Raw genomic sequence first — 23508 nt, forward strand, 5'->3', positions numbered from 1 at the left:
CATTCAATCATAAAAATGTAAAAAGATATATCATAGTCTAGGAGCTAGTCTAGGTACTCGAGAACATTTCCTTTATTTTGTGAAAAAACGAGCTGGATGGCCCCCATTCCGTTTATATCCTGAAGTCCAGTAAGGACTATTAAATTGAGAAATTCAATAAAATTGGGCATTGTTATTGCAGCGGGATCATTGCAGGCTGTTCAAAATGTGCAAAATTGATGATTTTGGCATGCTATTTTTAATGGATGGTGTAAAACTTTCGTTTTGATAACTTTCTTTATTCTTGTATGAGAATCCTGGTCTTGACATTAATTAAAAGCACAAAACATGCACGCAATTTATAAAATGGCCACCCTGATTCTGCTCATAAGGGAAGTGCAAAATTGCGACTCGCTACATGTAAGACTGTCCGTGCCCAAAATTTTCGAATCTAAGTGTACCCTGCTACCTTACCTTTACCTTTAGGTATACAGACACTAAAACGAAAAAGGCGTGAAAAAAATGATAGTCGCATAATGGCGGATACAAATAGTCCTCAGTTTTGTTTTGTTTTTTGTTTTTTGTTGTTGTTTTTTGGCCCTGTAGAGCTATTTCCTTATTTTCTTTGCATTTTTTTTTTGCTAAAATTACATGACAGATCTATGCTTGACATGTAGGTAGCATTTTCATAATGAAATAACAACATTACAAAATTTTTCATGGAAACTTAGATCATACACCACCAGTTTAATTTGGGGTCTCATTTTTTAGCTGATTTTGCAGTTTGTGTGTTTGACTGAAATTATTTTTCTTGCATCAAACATGACCCCCACTTTTCTTTTGATTTTTAGTTAATACTGACAATATTTTTCAAGAAAATGTAGGTTACAGACATTTAAAATGGGTCCTGAAGTGTGCAGCGGTCATTGGAATTAGGTCAATTTTATAAAGAATAAAGAACAACAACTATTTAGTGTGTTATAACCTTAATCTATTTAGTGGTGTTCAGCCATATTTATACCATATCACATCAAGGGAAATTATCAGCAAAACCAGTTTGACAGGTCTAAAAATAGATTTTACCTTTGATAGAAGGCAGCACAGGTGTAAACCTCACCCAGATATTTTTGTTTCGATTATGTTTTCATTGAATATCAGCAAAGAAATTTAGTTCAGAATGGATCAAAGGGAGATGGAATGGAATGCCGAGGTTACTAAAATCCAGCACACTAACTATGTCAGAAATTCAAGAGCAATTACAGTTGCTTGGTTTGTTTTTTCTGCATGCTACACTATTTTGAATATTGTTGCTTTCATTCAACCATTCTGGTTTGGTGATACCACAGAAAGCCCTGGCGTTGGTTATTTCGGATTGTATGAAAGATGCGAACGGGTTCAAGGATCTGATTATAAGTGCGATGGTGACTTTCTAGATTTCAACACAATCCAGAATGATTACTTCCGAGCAGCAAGTTTCCTAGTTGGCGGTGCATCATTGCTGTTCATCTTCAGTATCATTTGCATGTTACTGTTCCTGTTCTTGAAGCCAAGAATAGTTCTGAAACTCTGCGGGATCCTTCAGCTCATTGCAGGTATTCCACTTTTTATACCCTGCCAAAGACAGAGGGAAATAGTTTTGGTGTTGTCCGCCCGTCTTTCAGTCCTACTGAAGTCTTATCTATGAAGTGGTAGGAGGTTTTCAATAAAACATGGAAGAAATGTAAACTGTGGTAGGGAAATGCCACCCTGCAGCTTTGGATTGCATTTGGTGTCACTAAGAAGAAGAAAAACACTTTCCGCTCAATAGCTCTAGCTAGGAATGAGATACAGGGATATCCCTTTATGTCAGTGCTTTAGTTCAGTTGGCTGCCATGTGCTGGTGTTTATTTCAGGGTATTCATCAAAATGTGTCCTAGATATCAGTTCTTAATAGGAGACAAATTGAATGTTTGTTTTTTTTTCTTCTAAAAAATACTGTAAAAGTAGGATTTATCATTTACAAAAATCCAAAGTAAGTAGCAAATTTATTACCAATTGGAAAATGTGAAATGTCATTTGCTAGAAGAATATAGTTACTTGCTGAGGTTTTTTTTGTGCTGAAATTATCGATATATTTTCCACAATTAGTTACTTTGTCTTCACCAACTTAATCTGAGCAGGCAGATCTGAGCCAAATGCATGTAATGTTTTATTGTTGGCAATTAGCGCCTTCTAAACATGTCAACTGATCTGGATAACGGTTTATATTTACAGACGGTCTCTGTCAAACACGATGCTTCAAACACGTATTGGCGTACGGATCATAATTTTTGACGTATATTACGCCGGGACGCCGCTTAATGGAAGCCCTGATATAGTATCTGCCGAATAGGTTGTTACTTTTTTGTCTGAGGAAGTTGACATAAAGATTCTTTGGAGATATTGCAGTGGCACTTTTAAAATGTTTTCGGTCGACAATGTATTAAGAGACTGCCCAAGGGACTGCTAAAAGGTGGTCTCTTAATGGAATGGTCTCTTAATGAATTTCAGTCAGGTGAAGAGAAAAGTTATTTTTAACTGTTAATGTAAAGTTCAGCATTTTATGAACATACATAATTATATGTATATATTATTATACTTCACAAACTGTGATAATTATAACTGGATTGTTCGTCGGACTGACTGTTACAAAGGTAACTAAGGTTAATTGCATTTAGGCAGGTGCAAAACATACTCACTAAATACACAGGTGAAAAAATGCCCGGCGGGAATTTGGTATCCTGTTGCTTAATAGATACTTTTGTTGAATATTTTACTTGTCTGGACTACATTAATGTGGTCACTAGTTGTTTAATAAAAAAGCCGTTCAATGGAATAATTTATGTACTGAAAACGTTCCGGAGGGATTTTGACTGGTCGTTTAATACAAAGATTGCTTAATAGAGGTGGCGCAAGTACGATGTCAACTGTATGCTGGTAGCTTACTAGGAAAGAAATGGGATTATTTCTTGGCCACTAGGGTTAAGGTTACTGTTAGGTCAAAGTCAGTGTTACCAAAAAAAAGACAAAGTTTGGAAAACCTGGTTTTGGGGAATTTCCACGTCTCATATTTTGTCATCAATTAAGATGAGTAAGAATGCCAAGAACCATAACTCTTTCCTTGCATATTGAAAGAAACTTAATACAAATATGGATCACTACAGGACAGTGATGCAGACCAGTTGTGTGTGGATCTATTCAGTAACACCAGCCCTTTGTTTTAAAATTAATAAATTCCCACATAACAGTAACCCATCGACCGATCTTGATGAAATATAACACAAATATAGAACACTGTTGGCCAGTTGTTCACATGCAGCTTTTGCCAGGATATCTTAACTTACTTTTGAGTTGTTGCCATTTTTTCTATTACCTAAAACCTATATTTTTAGAAAAATAAATCACACTTTACTGAAATCATTCGGTGAACCAATAAACCATGGCAGAGTCGTATTGTACATGTATAACTTGTGTATATATCTGGAAGTCAAATATTCTTTCAAAATATTGTCCCCTCTTCAGCCTATTCAGTGGGGGCAGGATATAAATTCGCTTAATTTGCTTTTTTAGCTCACCTGAGCAATGCTCAGGTGAGTTTTTCTGAACACTCGATGTCCGGCGTCTGTCTGTCGTCTGTCCGTCAACATTTAGCTTGTGTATGCGATAGAGGCTGTATTTTTCAACTGATCTTCCAGGGGTCAAATTTAACAATATTTTCTACTAGCTAAAATTAGCTAGTGCCTTTTTTGTTCACTAGCTAAAAGGAAAAGATACTAGCTAAAATTAAACACGGGTATTTTGTAGATTTTTTTACTGTTTTGACACTGGCGGTTACTGGCTTTTCCTCCGAATCATCATGTTTTTTTTGGCGCAATGGCCTCGTCGGTTTTGTCAGCTGCCGACATTGTCCGTTTCAAAAAGTTGGTAATTTTCACCGACATTTTTTTCTCCTCACATTTTGGGATTCCAGTAGGCTAATTATAGTTACTAAATTTTAAGAACCAATCAGAGTCCTCGATACCTAAAAAACGTCATTTACCGCTCAACGTATCTGTCCGCATATTCTGAAATGATTTACACTGGAAACGGTTACGTCATACACCTATTTGAACTTTTTTTACGACTGTGATCGGATCCGATTCAACTGAAACTATATTTGGAACTTTATAATTATTGTACAGTCATATTTTTCTTTAGGAATATTACATTTGCCTGGCATTTCATTGACTCGCTAAAATAAGCGAGTGATTTTTCAGGCCACTAGCTTTTCTGAATTTCCACTGGCTTTTAGCGAGTATGCGTGTCTAAATTTGAACCCTGATCTTCATGAAATTTGGTCAGAATGATTACCTTGATGAAATCTAGGCCGAGGTCGAAAATGGGTCATCTGGGTCAAAAACTAGGTCACTAGGTCAAATCAAAGAAAAACCTTGTGTATGCGATAGAGGCTGTATTTTTCAATTAATCTTCATGAATATTGGTCAGAATGATAACCTTGATGAAATCTAGGCCGAGTTCGAAAATGGTCATCTCGGGTCAAAAACTAGGTCACTAGGTCAAATCAAAGAAAAACCTTGTGTATGCGATAGAGGCTGTATTTTTCAATTAATCTTCATGAATATTGGTCAGAATGATAACCTTGATGAAATCTAGGCAGAGTTCGAAAATGGGTCATCTCGGGTCAAAAACTAGGTCACTAGGTCAAATCGAAGAAAAAACCTTGTGTATGCGATAGAGGCTGTATTTTTCAATTAATTTTCATGAATAATGGTCAGAATGATTACCTTGATGAAATCTAGACCGAGTTCGAAAATGGTTCATCTCGGGTCAAAAACTAGGTCACTAGGTCAAATCAAAGAAAAACCTTGTGTATGCGATAGAGGCTGTATTTTTCAATTGATCTTCATGAATATTGGTCAGAATGATTGCCTTGATGAAATCTAGGCCGAGTTCGAAAGTGGGTCATCTCGGGTCAAAAACTAGGTCACTAGGTCAAATCAAAGAAAAACCTTGTGTATGCGATAGAGGCTGTATTTTTCAATTGATCTTCATGACATTTGGTCAGAACGATTGCATTGATGAAATATAGGTCAAGTTTGAATATGGGTCATCTAGGGTCAAAAAGTAGGTCACTAGGTCAAATCCAAGAAAAACCTTGTGTATGCGATAGAGGCTGTATTTTTCATTTTATCTTCATGAATTTTGGTCAGAATGATTACCTTGATGAAATCTAGGCCGAGTTTGATATGGTTATCTGGGGTTAAAAAGTAGGTCACTAGGTCAAATCAAAGAAAAATGTTGTGTATGCGATAGAGGCTGTATTTTTCAACTGATCTTCATTAAATTTTGCCAGAATGATAACCTTGATGAAATCTAGACCAGTTTTGAAAATGGGTCATCTGGGGTTGAAAACTAGGTCACTAGGTCAAATCAAAGAAAAACGTTTTGTATGCGATAGAGGCTGTATTTTTATGCCCCCGAAGGGAGGCATATAGTTTTTGAACCGTCTGTTGGTCTGCAATTTTCGTGTCCGGTCCATATCTTTGTCATCGATGGATGGATTTTCAAATAACTTGGCTTGAATGTGTACCACAGTAAGACGACGTGTTGCGCGCAAGACCCAGGTCCATAGCTCAAAGGTCAAGGTCACACTTAGACATTAAAGGATAGTGCATTGATGGGCGTGTCCGGTTCATATCTTTGTCATCTATGGATGGATTTTCAAATAACTTGGCATGAATGTGTACCACAGTAAGACGACATGTCGCGTGCAAGACCCAGGTCCGTAGCTCAAAGGTCAAGGTCACACTTAGACATTAAAGGATAGTGCATTGATGGGCGTGTCCGGTCCATATCTTTGTCATCGATGGATGGATTTTCAAATAACTTGGCATGAATGTGTACCACAGTAAGATGACGTGTCGCGCGCAAGACCCAGGTCCGTAGCTCAAAGGTCAAGGTCACATTTTTTCATGATAGTGCATTGATAGGCGTGTCCGGTCCATATCTTTGTCATTCATGCATGGATTTTAAAATATCTACGCATGAATGTGTGACACAGTAAGACGACGTGTCGCGCGCAAGACCCAGTTCCGTAGGTCAAAGGTCCTAAACTCTAACATCTGCCATAACTATATATTCATTCAAAGTGCCATCGGGGGCATGTGTCATCCTATGGAGACAGCTCTTGTTTAATCGAGGTTGATGAAATTTAGTCAGAATGATTGCCTTGATCAAATCTAGGTCAAATTCGAATATAGGTCATCTTAGCTCAAAAACTAGGTCACTAGGTCAAAGTGAAGAAAATGCTTGTTTACACTTAAGAGACCACATTTTTGATCCAATCTTAATGAAAATTGGTCAGAATATTTGTTTCCATGAAATCACTATGTCAAACATGTTTACACTGTTATGGTGTGTTTATCAGGTGAGCGACCTAGGGCCATCTTGGCCCTCTTGTTTATTATTATGTGTCAACAACATTTATTTTAAATAAAAAAGTGCTCCAAAAAAAGATATTCAATTTAAAGTTCTCACAGTCATATTTTTAGTGAGTTTTTGTGATCTCTCGACGTCTGTCTGTCTGTCGTCTGTCAACATTTAGCTTGTGGATGCAATAGAGGCTGTATTTTTCAACTGATCTTCATTAAGTTTTGTCAGAATGATAACGTTGATGAAATCTAAGCCAAATTCGAAAATGGGTCATCTGGGGTCAAAAACTAGGTCACTAGGTCAATTCAAAGAAAAACCTTGTGTATGCGATAGAGGCTGTATTTTTAAATTGATCTTCATGAATTTTGGTCAGAATGATTACCTTGATGAAATCTAGGCCAGGTTCGAAAATGGGTCATGTGGGGTCAAAAACTCTAGGTCATTAGGTCAAATCAAAGAAAAATGTTGTGTATGCGATAGAGGCTGTATTTTTCAACTGATCTTCATGAAATTTTGCCAGAATGAGTTTCTTGATGAAATCTAGGCCAGTTTGGAACATGGGTCGCGATAGAGGCTGTACTTTTCAATTGATCTTCATGAATTTTGGACAGAATGATTGCCTTGATGAATTCTAGGTCAGGTTCGAATATGGGTCATCTGGGGCCAAAAACTAGGTCACTAGGTCAGATCAAATAAAAACCTTGTGTATGCAATAGGGGCTGCATTTTTTTACCGGATCTTCATGAAATTTTATCAGAATGTTTGTCAGGATGAAATTTAGGTCAAATTTGAATATTGGTCATCTAAGGTCAAAAACTAGGTCACCTGGTCAAATTAAAGAAAAACCTTGTGTATGCAATAGGGGCTGCATTTTACACTGGATATTCATAGAATTTAGTAAGAATGATTACCTTGATGAAATCTAGGTCAAGTTAGAATATGGGTCATCTATGGTCAAAAACTAGGTCAAATCAAAGAAAAACCTCGTGTATGCAATAGAGACTGTATTTTTCAGTTGATCTTCATGAAAGTTGGTCGGAATGATAGCCTTGATAAAATTAAGGTCAAGTTTAAATGGATCATCTGGGGTCAAAAGCTAGGTTGCTAGGACAAACCAAATTAAAACGTTTTGTATGTGATGAAGGCTGTATTTTTCAGTTGAGGTTCATGAAATTTGGTCAGAATGATTGCCTTGATCAAATCTAGGTCAAGTTCAAATGTAGGTTATCTTGGCTCAAAAACTAGGTCACTAGGTCAAATTGAAGAAAATACTTGTTTACACTTAAGAGACCACATTTTTGGTCCAATCTTAATGAAAATTGGTCAGAATATTTGTTTCCATTAAATCATTAGGTCAAACATTTTACACTGTCATGATGTGTTTCTCAGGTGAGCTACCTAGGGCCATCTTGGCCCTCTTGTTATTAAATAAATGTTTGATAATGAAATGCATTTTCTTTTTGAAACAGGTATAAGGTTGACTGACTTTCCTATAAACAATTACCCCTGTTTATTGGAACCATCCTGTGAAAGTCATTGGCACATAACTGTGCTAAGGAAATCCCTCCCCGCCCCTCTTCCTTTAAGGGCAGTGTGGTGACAGTGCGCTAAAAGGGGCAGGACAGGGCGTGCCGCACCACTGCATTGCTATAGAAATAACATGGAAGTATACATATATTAAATACAGTGTAACAAGTAAGATAATCGACATCGTCTCAGTGCAAAACCTTTGATACTTCGATTTACTTGTCCAGTTTTTGGATTGAGGTGACAAAATTATGGCGTACAGCCATGACAAGAATCATCCAAGGAACACACATCTAGTTATATATTTACAAATATATTTAGAGTTTGCAACTAGATATGTATCATTGCCTTTATCTCTGCAGTTATTTCTTTCGAATACTTGTTTGAATATGAGTTACAATCAGAGCTCCAGATAAGCTTATCGGTGATTGAGTATTTTTCTCCCACAATTTTTAAATAAATGCTTAAAGAGTAAATGCACACTGAGCAGGTGAAATTTTGTCCAAGTAGGGGCACGTGGCTCCTTTTAGTGACCGCTTGAGCTAAAAATAGAAAAACCTTTAAACAACTTCTCCTTTTGCTGGATCTTAATTTAATCCAATTTGATCTGTAGCATCATTATAAGGTCCTCTCCAAAGTTTGTTCAAGAAGGGGAACTTGGCCGCTTTTAAAAATACCTTTAATAGACTTTTTCTTATGGACTGCTTGATGGATCTTTATCAAACTTGGTCTGTAGAAATACTATAAGCTTAAACTAGACATACTGTTAAACAACTTCTTCCAATGGACTGCATGATGGATCTTTATCAAACATGGCATGTAACATCATTATTTGTTCAAATAGAGGCTGCTAAAGTTAACAAGGCAGTCTGAAAGACAGCTAAATCCCCCGCCACTGCTATGGATAGTGAAAGGGTAAAACCTTTGATTTTAGCTGTGACCTTGACCTTGAACTGACACGGCTGACTCATGAATTCTGCACAACGTCTTGATGAGGTGATCATTTGACCAAAGTTTCATGAAAATCCTTCAAGGGGTTTAGGAGATACAGAGCTGAAACCTTTGACCTTCAGTTGTGACCTTGACCTTGAGTTGACATGGCTGACTCATGAGTTCTTGATGAGGTGATCATTTGACCAAAGTTTGATGAAAATCCTTCAAGGGGTTAAGGAGATACAGAGTGGACACCAAATGGAAGGCTCAAACCTTCGACCCTTAGTTGTGACCTTGACCTTGAGCTGGCATGGTTGACTCATAATTTCTGCACATCGTCTTGATGAGGTAATCATTTGACCCAGGTTTTATAAAATTCCTTCAAGGGGTTTAGGAGATATAGAGTGGACACGAAATGGAAGGCTCAAACCTTTGACCTTCAGTTGTGACCTTGACCTTGAGCTGACATGGCTGACTCATAAGTTCTGCACATCGCCTTGATGAGGTGATCGTTTGACCCAAGTTTGATGAAAATCCTTCAAGGGGTTTAGGAGATATAGAGCGGACACAAAATGGAAGGTTCAAACCTTTGACCCTAAGTTGTGACCTTGACCTTGAGCCGGCATGACTGACTCATGGGTTCTGCACATCGTCTTGATGAGGTGATCATTTGACCCAAGTTTTATAAAATTCCTTCAAGGGGTTTAAGAGATATAGAGCGGACACAAAATGGAAGGCTCAAACCTTTGACCTTGAGTTGTGACCTTGACCTTGAGCCGGCATGGCTGACTCATGGGTTCTGCACATCGTCTTGATGAGGTGATCATTTGACCCAAGTTTTATAAAATTCCTTCAAGGGGTTTAGGAGATATAGAGCAGACACAAAATGGCAGGCTCAAACCTTTGACCTTGAGTTATGACCTTGACCTTGAACCGACAAGGCTGACTCATGGGTTCTGCACATCGTCTTGATGAGGTGATCATTTGACCCAAGTTTCATGAAAATCCTTCAAGGGGTTTAGGAGATATGGACCGGACACGAATTTGTTACGGACGGAAGGACGGACGGACGGAAGGACGGACGGACGGACGGAAGGACGGACGCAGACCATTCCTATAATCCCTCCGCCACGGCGGGGGATTAAAAATAAATATACCATTAATCAACTTCTCATGAAACGCATGATGGATTTTCCTCAAACTTGGTTTGTAGCATTATTATAAGGTCCTACCTTCATTTTATTCAAATGGGGATGATTGGCCCCTTTTAGGGGCCACTAGAACTAATCAAAGCACTGAGAGGACTGATGTGGGCAGTGGTTAACAGCTTTTGGTAATGGGCATGAACAGTTAGCTTAAGTTTGGTGATTCTAGTTAAACTACTTTTGATTAATAAGCATTTTCAACCTTTCTTTTACCAAAATCAAGGGGTAAAACTTTGCTTTTACTGTGTCAAAGGGGATAAAATAATATATGAGCAAAGCTCGTGTGCTTATTAAAAATTTTGTGAGGTTTGGTTAATTTTGCTCAAAACCGTTTTTGAATTATAACCGTTTTTTAAATAAATCAATGGGAAACACCCTACTTTTACCGGAACAAGGGGAATAACAGTAAATTTGAGCAAAGGTCATCGACCAATTGATAATTATGTGTTATTTGGAGATTCTAGTTATAACAAGAGCTTGTAGAACACTTGCATGACTTAACTGACAAGGAACAGAAATTATTTGGTCACTGCGTACTGGACAATTAACGTATTGATCTTAAATCAATAATTATGGGTCATTTTCCAGTCTTAAATGACCTCCGTATCAAATGTAATCTGAGACCAAAGCATAATCTAATTTTCTGGCAAAAAAGTTCTATTGTCAATGTGATATTGACCTTTGACCTAATGAACTCAAAGCCAATAGGGGTCATTTGCTGGTCATGACAAATCTCCCGATCTCATGATCCTAGGCCCAAGCGTTCTCCAGTTATCATCCGGAAACTGATGTGTCTACAGACGACCAACATCCATCATCAAACATTAATATTTACAATATACCCCTCCTGCTTGGAATGAGGACAATTAAATTTCAAATTAGAAGATGCCCATGTCTCCCTAGTCCCCCAATGCATTGTCGTACTAGGCAAGTCTCAAGTCAATAGAGGATAGGAGCGAAAGACAAAGAGACACTAATGTTTGGCTGCAAAAGAGATCATCTACTTGGCATGTCCAATCACCCTATGAAGTTACAAAATTCTGGGTCAGACGGTTCTGAAGTAAACCGTGTTCCATGTTCAGGCCCCTGTGACCTTGATCTTTGATCGAGTGAGTCCAAAATCTACAGGGGTCACCTACTCTGCATGTCCAATCATCCTGTAAGTTTCAACATTCTGGGTCAAGTGATTCTCAAGTTAGTGATCCAGAAAGAGTTTTTCCATCTTCATGCCTCTGTGACCTTTCCCTTAAGTCAAGTGACCCCAGAACATTAAGGGTCATCGACTTTGTAATTCCTATCATTGTGATTGAATGTTCTGTCTCAAATGATTCTAAAGTTATTGGTTGGAAACTGTTTTCATATGACCTTAACTTTTGATCGAGTGATTCAAAAATCAATAGGGGTCATCTACTCTACATGTCCAATCATCCTATGAAGTTTCAACATTCTGGGTCAAGTGGTCGTCAAGTTATTGATCAGAAACGGGTTTTCCATGTTCAGGCCCCTGTGACATTGACAGGTGATTTTTTTTCCAAATGAGATCTCATCTTGGTAAAAGCAGGCTATGAATATATTATACATAAATTACATAGATAAAAGACACTTCAGAATAGTTCTTAAACTAAAAGCAACCATAAAAGAATATTTACAATGAAATTAAATGTTTCATTCAGTTTTAAACCAAAACAACTACTACTATCTCCAATATCAGCACACATCATGATCTCCGGGTTGCATTTAGTCAATTTTCAGCTGTAGATTAATATAATATGCCTCATAATCATGCCAATATGCATGTTTTAGTGTTGTTATATTTTCTGGTCCTTTGGGATCATGGAGTTCATTCAACATATGTGTAATAAAGTTGGCGCTAGGGGCACATTTCATTACCTCTCATGAACAGACTCAATCAAACTGAGTCTAGCTGCTATTATTCTTCTTGGCTGCATTCTATGCATCCAGAGGATCTTTTTACGAATTTTATTGTTCAAATTCAGATATTAAAAACTGGAATTTTTCCAACTTTGTTTGAATGATCTCAAATTATTTCATTGCAGTTTTCCAAATCCCGCTATTGTATAATTATCCGAGAAGAAATCGTACGCCAGAACGTGAATATTTGGGGACGAAAACACCGCAAATCTACTGGCGATTAAAAAGGCGAATTTGTTAAAAATAATGTTTCTTTCGAATTAATTATACTCTTTAATGATATGTCAATCACAAACACCAGCTAGAATGTAATATTAAATCAAATTGAAGTGCATACGATCGTATTTTCGGGAAACAGGTACGAATTTTTCGCCCCCTCCGTTATGGCTGCAATTATTTTCCTAAGTCGTCAAATAAAAATTATCTACGCAAATATTATGAAATGATCGTATCTTTCTCTATGAAAAATAAATAGGCTAACACCTCTTCTGTTGATTTCATACAATATATCTTTCCATAAACCCATGCTACAAAAGTTCAACGGATGCTTGGGTGCAATTTTATCGAAAATTGAATGCACAGCGTGCTAGTTAGATGTTTTCTGATCATGTGACCGAAACAAGCTCTTTGGTGTTGTTATGATAATAAAATTTCGATTAACTTTTCTAGTAGGAACTAAGTTTTAATTTAAAACGTTCACAAAAGACGCAACTTGGTTTTAATACCGATTATAGATGTACGCGGATGGTGCTGAAGTAGATAGGGAGGTTGCTTATTACCAGCAGATGACCCCTATTGATTTTGAGATCAGTATGTCAAGGTCACAGTGACCAGGAACAGTAAAATGATTTCCAGGCAATAATTCTAGAACATTTGGGCCTAGTGTCAGGAAAATTGATATTCTAAGGTTGGCCATGACCAGCAGATGAACCCTATTGATTTTGAGGTCATTAGGTCAGAGGTCAAGGTCACATTGGCCAGGAACAGTTAAAATGGTTTCTGATCTTCTTGTCCAAAACCATAGGGCCTAGGGCTTTGATATTTGGTATGTAGCAGAATCTAGTGATCCTCTACCAAGATTGTTCAGATTATTTCCCTGGGGTCAAATATGGCTCCACCCCCGGGGTCACATGGTTTATATAGACTTATATAGGAAAAAACTTTGAAAAACCTCTTGTCCAAAACCACATGGCTTAGGGCTTTAATATTTTGTATATGACATCATCTAGTGGTCCTCTACTAAGATTGTCCAAATTATTCCCCTAGGGTCTAATATATGGCTCCGCCCTGGGGGTCACATGGTTTACATAGACTTATATAGGGAAAAACTTTGAAAATCTTCTTGTCCAAACCACAAAGACTATAGCTTTGATATTTTGTAATGTAGCATCATTTAGTGGTTCTCTACCAAGTTTGTTCAAATGATCCCTCTAGGGTCAAATATGGCCCCGCCCAGGGGTTATATGGTTCATATAGACCAGGGCTCCGGAAATTTTGATAACTCAATCGGTCCGAAACGAGAATCCTGACATCGGTGCTGCCCCACCCACCGCATTCCCAATATTATATATTTTGTAAAACGTGATAGGGTAAAGAAATAAGCATGTCATGCATTAAAACTGAGTTACCAGTCACCGCGTGTTACCATACAATGAAGACAGTTATTCAGTGTTATGTGTGATCGTTACTTTGTTTAAATTTCGATGTTTTTCCGAGATAATAAGAGGTATTGACACCGTGTGCGTAACTAGTCTAAAAGCCAACGCACGTGACTTCGATACCGTATACACGGCAGATACTTTGTGATGTTTCGTCATTCTTTGACGGAATTCTATAAAATACAATGCGTCAAAGTGAGTTACACGACACATATTCTCTGCTAAACAGCCTCAGTATTTAAAGAATACTCTGCCGTGTACCGAATGTGTACGTTATTTGAACGCTGAGATCGAATTTCCCGCATGTATAGTACCAAAACGTCACGCGGGTTGGCCACGGATATTTCATTTCACTTACGTTGTACTTCAATAAGCAACTACATTTTATAAAGTTATATGTTCTCTTCTGATGTAAACAAAATTTCATTTTGAAACGTTTTTAAAAGACCGATTTGATAAACAGTGCCACTCCGGTTTTCTTTATCATTCGTGGTTGCACGTCCATTTTTTCTTTTTTGTACAGTCGGGTTGCAAAGACGATTTTCTGCATTTGTTTCATCTGGAGCCCCAACAAATGAATCATGTAATTTTTTCAAATCAAGTGATTATAAAAATTATTTTTATCGGTTTTCCGTGTGATGTCTCATTAAATCAAAGACCTATAATGTACAATTTATTAAATGCAGCGACCATTTGTTTGTTACCGTGATCAAACATAGCCTTTTGAAATAAACCATCTGTCGGATTCTAAATAAAAGAAGTGGATCCCCGTCGAAATGATTTGGATCCAGTCAGAAACGTTAGGAAACCAGTCAAAAATGTTTAATACACCGCAATCGGCTGTCTGCAAACATTAAAGGATTAGTCTAAATAATGAGACCTCGGGCAGACCGATTTTACATTTTGATATTTTACGTTGTCTACCTAGAGGTCTCAACCAGAAACAATCAAAACTGTGGTGGAAACTGTGGTCAATTGAAATTACGATTTATCAGTAGTCACGCTTTTTCTTTAGCCCTAACTGCTTACCTGTTGTTTTAAATCATAAATAGTAAACAAAAAACATAAGAACAGGACATATTTATCAAGAATTTCTGTTGTAAAAAATTTAAACCTCTAACGTTTCAATCGTCTTCATGTAATGGCGGTGGAGGCGTGACCAATGAAAACGCTTCGTGTAGTAATGTGTTTACCGGTGATCGGCCATTTTCCAATATGTAGTACACTCGTGTTAAACCTTGGCATTTTTTTAACTGCCATAGTTTGAATTTTTCTCAAGAAATCTCGGTAATATATACATCATTGAAAAGGAAAAATTACAAGCTTTCTATGTATGTATTTCTTTTTTTTATCCGTTGCATTATTATAACATAATTCCCGCCCAACGGATTCCATTGGGTGTTACTTACGCAAAGAAGAGAACAGTGCTATCACATTCTTTACCTTTTCTGGTTTGTACTCGGAGGCGGATATCGACAAGTCAAAAAATATTAACGATATTCAACTCTCGAGTACAATTATTTGGACTAATTAAAGGATGTGCCGCGCGAGCACTGACTGCGTCACGCGCTAATTACGGACCGATTATCAAAGTGACAATCAGATCGATTGACACGTTTATTGATTATCTGAAGGTGCGACCAACAATTTCCTACTTGGCAGGTGATCGTGTATTGAGATATCAGACCGAAATTTATACTTTTCTCCATTTTTACGGGACCGATTTTTTTCGTTTTTTCACTTCACGAATTGGTCTGAAAAGTCAAAAATCGGTCCAAAACCGACAAACCGGCAAATTTCCGAAGCCCTGATATAGACTTATATAGGGAAAAACTTAGAACCTTCATGTCCATAACTTACATCATTCAAATTTGGACCACATGTATAGTTTTGAGTGGCAAGATGAACCTTGACATGAGTTGACCTTGATCTTGACCTAGTGACCTACTTTCACATTTCTGTAGTTACAGCCTTCAAATTTGGACCACTTGCATAGGTTTTCTGTACCGAAAAAAACTTTGACCTTGTTATTGACCTAGTGACCTACTTTCACATTTTTGAAGGTACAGGCTTTAAATTTGGACCACATGCATAGTTTTTTGTTCCAAAATAAAATTTGACTTTGATTTGACCTAGTGACCTACTTTCACATTTCTCAAGCTACAGCCTTCAAAGTTGAACCACAAGCATAGTTTTGTGTACTGAAATGAACTTTGATCTTGAGATTGACCTAGTGACCTACTTTCACATTTCTCAAGCTACAGCCTTTAAATTTGAACCACTTGCATAGTTTTGTGTACCGAAATGAACTTTAATCTTGAGATTGACCTAGTGACCTACTTTCACATTTCTCAAGCTACAGGCTTCAAATTTGAACCGTGTGCGTATTTTTGTGATCTGAATTGAAATTTGACATTGATTTTTACCTATTACCTGCTTTCACATTTCTCAAGCTACAGCCTTTGAAGCACATACATAGTTCTGTCTACCGAAATGAACTTTGACCTTGAAATTGATCTAGTGACCTGCTTTCACATTTCTAAAGCCACAGCTTTCAAATTTGGACCACATACACATTGGTTTGTACTGAAATGAAATTTGACATTGATTTTGACCTTGAGCTAGTCTTGAAATTTGGAACATTCAAAAATGGCTCAGTGGATGGCGCCAAGAACACTCTGTAATCTCTTGTTAGGTTAATAGGTTAAAGGTCAAGGTCAGATTAAACCAGAATGGTAGAATTTTTGTTTACAGTGAGCATATAATTTCTGTTCCTTGTGCAATTACTGAATGCATCAAGGGGGGTATTTCGTGTTCGACGAGCTCTTGTTACTAAATGAATTTGATTCAAACTTAAAATAGTTGTTCAGCCTTATCACCCACATCATATTGATATTTGGCATGTGATATCAGATTTGTAATTTCAACTGTAATTGTTCAAATTATTACCCTAGGTTCAAAAATGTGTGTGACATGTATATAATATAGGCTAACATAGAAGAAAGCTTAAACTCTGTACAAACACACTTGAAGCCTTGTACACAGGTGAGCAATTTAGGATCAGTGACCCTCTTGTTTCTATATAGAGGATGACACAATATGTGTGGGCATCCTTGTCCTATGGACACAATTTTTAGATTTCTCTATTTTCAGCTTTGTTCATGGCTGTGGCCTGTATCATCTACCCAAATGCCTTTGATGATAATGATGTACGTCGTATATGTGGACAGGATGCCACAGCTTACAACATGGACAAATGTCGAATACGTTGGGCATACATTTTGGCAATTGTTCTCATTTTTGATGCACTGATCCTTGCAGTACTTGCCTTTGTACTGGCTGCACGACAGGCAAAGATGTTCCCAGAATTTAAGAAACTTAAAGAAGGTAATTACTTTTGAAAAGTGAATAAGGACAATTTTAGTGCACTTATTTTAAGTCTATCAGGTCTGTATAGTATAAATTATATATAATGCAAAAGTATATAAAATGTATTTGGTTGAAAGTAGTAATGTGGATTTGTATAACATTCAGTCTACCTAGTAAACTTTGCCTAAAAGAAACATGAATGCAAAACCTGTTAAAATATTGTTTGATTTCATTATTGCTCTGTAAATATAACCTATAGAGTATGGACGGATCTAAAACTGTCAATCATTAATGTTTACATAAAACAGATTGTCCAATCGGGACTGTCATATATAATCAACCTAGTTTACACAATAGACCACAGGCGTTTCGTTTGTGACGCACTTGTGAGCACTTGACCTTGGTATGACTAGAATAGCAATAGAGGGAAGAGTTAGATGAAATTTAACGACAAAAACTGGAACTGTCCATAGTTACAAAAGGCAAAAGGTGTTGATTTTTGTCGAGCCCGCTTGCGGAATCGAAGACATAGTTGTCCAAATGGCTGTTCGGGGTATGTGTGTGCGTCCGTCCGTCCGTCCGGATTTGTTTGTCTGGACCATAACTTTGACTTGCATGGAGCAATCTTGTTTATATTTGGTATAATGTAAACCTCAGTGAGACGGAGTGTCATGCGCAAACCCCAGGTTCCTATCTCAAAGGTCAAGGTCACACTTAGAGGTCAAAGGTCAAATTCAATTAATGACTTTGTCTGGAGCATTTCTTCTTCATGCATGGATGGATTTTGATGTAACTTGGCACAATTGTTCACCATCATGAGACGGAGTGTCATGCTCAAGAATCAGATCCCTAGGTCAAAGGTCAAGGTCACACTTAGAGGTCAAAGGATACAAGAATGACAACTTTGTCCGGAGCATTTCTTCTTCATGCATGGAGGGATTTTGCTGTTACTTGGCACAGATGTTCACCACCATGAGACAGAGTGTCATGTGCAAGAACCAGGTCCTTAGGTCTAAGGTCAAGGTCACACTTAAGAGGTCAAAGGTTAGATACAAAAATGACATTGTCTGGAGCATTTCTTTTTCATACATAGAGGGATTTTGATGTAATTTGGCACAATTGTTCACCATCATGAGACGGATGTCATGCGCAAAATCTAGAATTACTTCCCTTTGTTGTTACTATAAATAGCTTATATTGTAACTTTTTTTATTATTGGTCATAGGGAAAAATCAAGACCACTTTTCTGTAGTACAACATGCATGTTACATCCGATTTTGAGGTGTATTTTGACCTATTTCTACTGGTAAGGATGTTTGTGTGGACTTAGAATTTTTTTATTTTTTTTTTAAAGATTTACTTCCCCTTGTTGTTACTACAAATAACTTGTATTGTACCTTTTTGCAATCTTCTTTTTATTTGGCATAAATGTTTGCCTCAGTGAGACAGAGTGTTGTGTGCAACTCCCAGTCCTTTTGACAACTGACGGGCTCGACATGTTGCCCGTGGGCATCTAGTCTTATTTTTAAAGGCGGTCTTAAAACAGTTACTGGTGAAAAAGGATGGCAAACATTTTGTACAGTTCAGTTTTACCTTCTACAATCACGATGGTACTTTTCCTGTCAGAGACAGAGAGACATAGTTTTGGCATAGTCCGTCCCATCTGACCTGTACTTCCAAAGCCATATCTATGACTTAGATAATACATGGTGGAAATGTTATACAATAGGAAAATGCGACCCTGTAAGTTAAGTCAGATTGCCTGAATAAGACAAGATTTATGGCCCTTTGCACATGTATTATATATTACATATATAACTTGTTTTTATTCTAACTTCTTTCAATCCAGAGTCATATCTCATACATGGTTTGATGGATTTCAGTAGAAAATAGTAGAAATGTTAACTGTTATCTGCAAGCTCCATTCAGACTGGTTGAGGAAGACAAGATTTATGGCCCATTTGTATGTGTAGAAATGTTAACTGTTGCAAGCTCCATTCAGACTGGTTGAGGAAGACAAGATTTATGGCCCATTTGTATGTGTATATTTATAGTACATATGTAGTGTTTTCATTCAATTTTTGACCCACCAGTGTCTTATCTCAGACATGGTTTAATGGAATTTAATAACTACCAAAGACTTGAAAAATGGTACTAGTAGCTTACTCGCTTAACACTCAGTATTAAGAGGGTAGTGCTAGGACTGATCCGCCCAGTGTCAGTGTAATGTGACTGGGTGAGGTATCATGTCATGTGTATACAGCATGATATTCTAGTGAAACAGCATTATAAAGCTGGACATTGCGCTTACTGCTACAAGTAATCATCATTATTTCACTGAAATATTATTGAAAAAGATGCTAAAACAAAACACATACACACACACACACAAGTAATTGAGAAATGAGGCCCCGCAACTTTCAGTGAAATTGCTTGAGGAACAGATGAGCAGGGCCAGCAAAATGAGTTGTCCGAGTTGCCCGAGTGGTACATTTGAGGGACTGAACAACCAAATTTTTGCATTTTGTCTGTGGACAAGTGATAATTGAGCATCTGCTTTCCAAGGTTTGACAGAAATTCAAATTCAGACACCTCAAAGCAATGTTCAGGTCGCCCGATCTTTCTTTTGATCCACACTTATTGATGATAGGTGTCAAAATTCTTTGAATACATACCACTTATGCCAGTGGTGTAACTCAAGCTCAGCCTACTTCAGGTACAGTACTTGTGAGATTTTTGCAAGAAGTGTGAAAGCAAATCCAATTACCTGTTACACAAGAGGCGATTGTACTTGGCCACTGCATTTGATTGTGAAAAAGTGTGCGTTTTGTAAACAAATTGTTGATTAAACTGTCCTGTTGGTGTTGTACATATCTCAGAAAGTATGACTTTGAATCATCAAACTTCATCAGTAATTCAGCATATGTAGTTGCGCACCTGCCATTTTATGTGGTGATATATTCAGTAAGACCAGATTTAAGGTTCTTGTCAGTCAGACATGCATAAATGGCCTAAAAGTGTTGCATTTATCTCAATCAAAGAACTGAAAGTACAGAAAGGCTGGCTACCACAAAACACTGAATGAAAACTGTGCGAGAAAGATGTTCAATCTTAGATATTATGGGTTTTCAAGGTGAGCATAGGGTATTGTTGTGATCTTGACTAACTTGTGCATCCAAGTTAAAGTTGAATCGAGAAACCTAGTTTATCGGACGTAAACATGGGTCCAAGAGAGTAAACTATAGTTTAAGCCCGTTATACTGTGTGTTCGCTCGAAAATTTATGTTAGTATTCGATAATCATAGTTTTTCGACAAAGAATGTAATTGTTGGATAATTTGATTGCCGAGAACCATTGTATACGGACGTGAACCTATGTTTACGACCATGAACTTGGGTTTACGAGCGTGAACCATAGTTTATGAACGTGAACGTAGGTTTAAGTTCGAAAAACTTGGTTTCTCGAACAAAACTATGATTTTTGGTCATTATCCTATGTTCACCAGCGTTAACCTATGTTTACGGTTGTAAACCCATGTTCACGGTCGTAAACCTAAATTCTCGATCGTTAACATATGTTCACGTTCGTAAGCTATGGTTTACACCCGAGAACCCTGGTTAACTTCCGTAAACATAGATTCACGCTCATGAACTTAAAATAACGGCCAAAATTCAAAGTTCAGTTGAAAAACCTAGTTGAAACCTGGGTTCACAGGCGTGTTTTCGCCCGAAAATATGGGTAAGTATTAGAAAAACCTGGTTTTACGTTCGAAAACCTTGTTTATCTGTTATTGTTAATTCTACTTTTTTTACTGTAAACTTGGGTTAACGTTATTATTGGACAATTGGCGTGCCATAACCATTTATATATGTTTCTTACGAAGCGATAATAAACATTGAGGGACATAATATCAGATAAAATATAAAGGTAACAAACACAACATCTATATTTCGATATGCAATCCCCCACCCAACACACACATTATGTGTGAATGTATGAACATTGATCAAATGGGGCGATTTTCTTGTCGGTATGAGGGAAATCTTGGGCTCGAACCCCGCTATAAACCGGACTGTTAATGATTATTGTCTAGTCATGTTGCTTCCTTAATACGATGGTTAGGAAAATTGACGTACCCGTAATAATGTATTTTTTTTTGAAGAGTATTCAATTCCTACCATGAGATTACTTTAACTAATTATTCAGGAGGGCGTAGGTTCAAACCCTACTGGGACCAAACTTTGTTCATTATTTTTCTTTTTTTGAGTAAGATAAACTGTTGTTTTTTTTAAGACATATTATCATTGATCTGTCGTATAAAAGCGGAAATGTTTTATTTGATTAGCCATTTCTTAGTCATTTCTTGTTTCAAATGAATTTGACCTGAAGGGTGAATGTTTAGACATCTTTGAAAAATACTTAATTACATTTGCAAAAGTTCTTGAGTTTGCATTTATTTTTACAAAGTTTTGAATAAATATAGGTAGGTAGGTTTTACTTCTGCCCTATGGTTCTTTATGAATGCATAGAGCAAGGCCATAATTTTCAAAAGTTGGAGCTTAATTTCTTTCCGCTTAAATCCTTTTACTCGAGGCTCCCCAGAAAAATTGTTGTCGCCAATTTTATTTTGTGTTTTATAATAATTTATTGTTACGCAATATTTTGAGGTTTCATTTAGAAAAATATTTGGTAAAATGAATTCTCTGTGATCGTTTTGCACAATGGCTATCACTTTGAAATTTGTCTCTGTTTCAGCTGGAGGAAAAAAAAGACATAACTTATACAAAATTAACAAATAAAAAACAAACAAACAAACAACAACGACACGGTAAAAGTCATTTAAAGATGAATTACAGTGCGAAATATGTTAACTTCAGAACTGTATTAAGTTAGTGCAATTGTTAAACATTACCAATACGGGTCCACTATCTTAATATAACCTGAAAAAAAGTTGAAAACGTGTGTTTAAACAAAACTCACTACATCTACACCCCCACCCTTAAAGCAAATTGGTGACAAAGCGCTTTTTATACGCCCGTTTGAAAAACGGGACGTATTATGGGAACGCCCCTGGCGGGCGGGTGGGCGGGTGGGCGGGCGGGCGGCGTCCAAAGACCTTGTCCGGAGCATATCTTCTACATGCATAGAGGGATTTTGATGAAACTTGGCACAGTTGTTCACCATCATGAGACGGAGTGTCATGCGCAAGAACCAGGTCCCTAGGTCTAAGGTCAAGGTCACACTTAGAGGTCAAAGGTCAAATTCAAGAATGACTTTGTCCGGAGCATATCTTCTTCATGCATGGAGGGATCTTAATGAAAGTTGGCACAATTGTTCATCATCATGAGACGGAGTGTCGTGCGCAAGAACCAGGTCCCTAGGTCTAAGGTCAAGGTCACACTTAGAGGTCAAAGGATACAAGAATGAAAACTTTGTCCGGAGCATTTCTTCTTCATGCATAGAGGGATTTTGATATAACTTGGCACAAGTGTTCACCACCACAAGACGGAGTGTCATGCGCAAGAACCAGGTCCCTATGTCTAAGGTCAAGGTCACACTTAGAGGTCAAAGGATACAAGAATGAAAACTTTGTCCGGAGCATTTCTTCTTCATGCATAGAGGGATTTTGATATAACTTGGCACAAGTGTTCACCACCACAAGACAGAGTGTCATGCGCAAGAGCCAGGTCCCTATGTCTAAGGTCAAGGTCACACTTAGAGGTCAAAGGATACAAGAATGAAAACTTTGTCCGGAGCATTTCTTCTTCATGCATAGAGGGATTTTGATATAACTTGGCACAAATGTTCACAAGCATGAGACGGAGTGTCATGCGCAAGAACCAGGTCCCTAGGTCTAAGGTCAAGGTCACACTTAGAGGCCAAAGGTCAGATACAAGTATGACTTTGTCCGGAGCATTTCTTCTTCATGCATGGACGGATTTTGATGTAACTTGGCACAATTGTACACCATCATGAGACGGAGTGTCATGCACTGGTCCCTTCTTTTGAATTACTTCCCTTTGTTGTTACTATAAATAGCTTATATTGTAACTTTTTCATTACTAGACGTAGGGAAAAATGGAGACCACTTTTCTGTAGTACAACATGCATGTTACATCCAATTTTGAGGTGTATTTTGACCAGTCTCTACCTGGTTAGGATTTTAACTTAAGCCCTAAATTAAGACCTGACATAACTCATATCACTGTAAGTTCATTTTAATTGATATTTCATCTTTCTTATTTTCCACATTATGTCAGGTCGTCGAATAATGGGCAGTATAATTCATATCGACGATTGTTTCTCAGAACCAGCGTTTGTTTACTTAGCTCCTTATAGACCGAGGTCATAATCTATAACGAAGCGGTCAACGTTGAGTTAGTTCCATTCATACGGACATTTCATTCATGGAGGCGAATTAATTTACCATCAATATGTAATATTTTCTAATGTTA

At 37.4% G+C, this 23508-nt stretch overlaps 1 protein-coding gene across 2 annotated transcripts in view; it reads left to right on the forward strand.

Moving 5' to 3' along the window:
• Window positions 1-1017: 1017 nt before the first annotated feature.
• LOC123529319 (LHFPL tetraspan subfamily member 3 protein-like) overlaps window positions 1018-23508 on the forward strand; it is a 59980-nt gene continuing 37489 nt past the window's right edge. For both annotated transcript variants that reach the window (XM_045309602.2, XM_045309604.2), the window contains exons 1-2: window positions 1018-1571; window positions 16838-17071. In XM_045309602.2, the coding sequence (XP_045165537.1) occupies window positions 1157-1571; window positions 16838-17071 (649 nt within the window). In that variant the 5' untranslated portion in view covers window positions 1018-1156. The remainder of the gene's footprint in view (window positions 1572-16837; window positions 17072-23508) is intronic.

Source organism: Mercenaria mercenaria, chromosome 13, assembly GCF_021730395.1.
Source record: "Mercenaria mercenaria strain notata chromosome 13, MADL_Memer_1, whole genome shotgun sequence".
Lineage (NCBI taxonomy): Eukaryota > Metazoa > Mollusca > Bivalvia > Venerida > Veneridae > Mercenaria > Mercenaria mercenaria.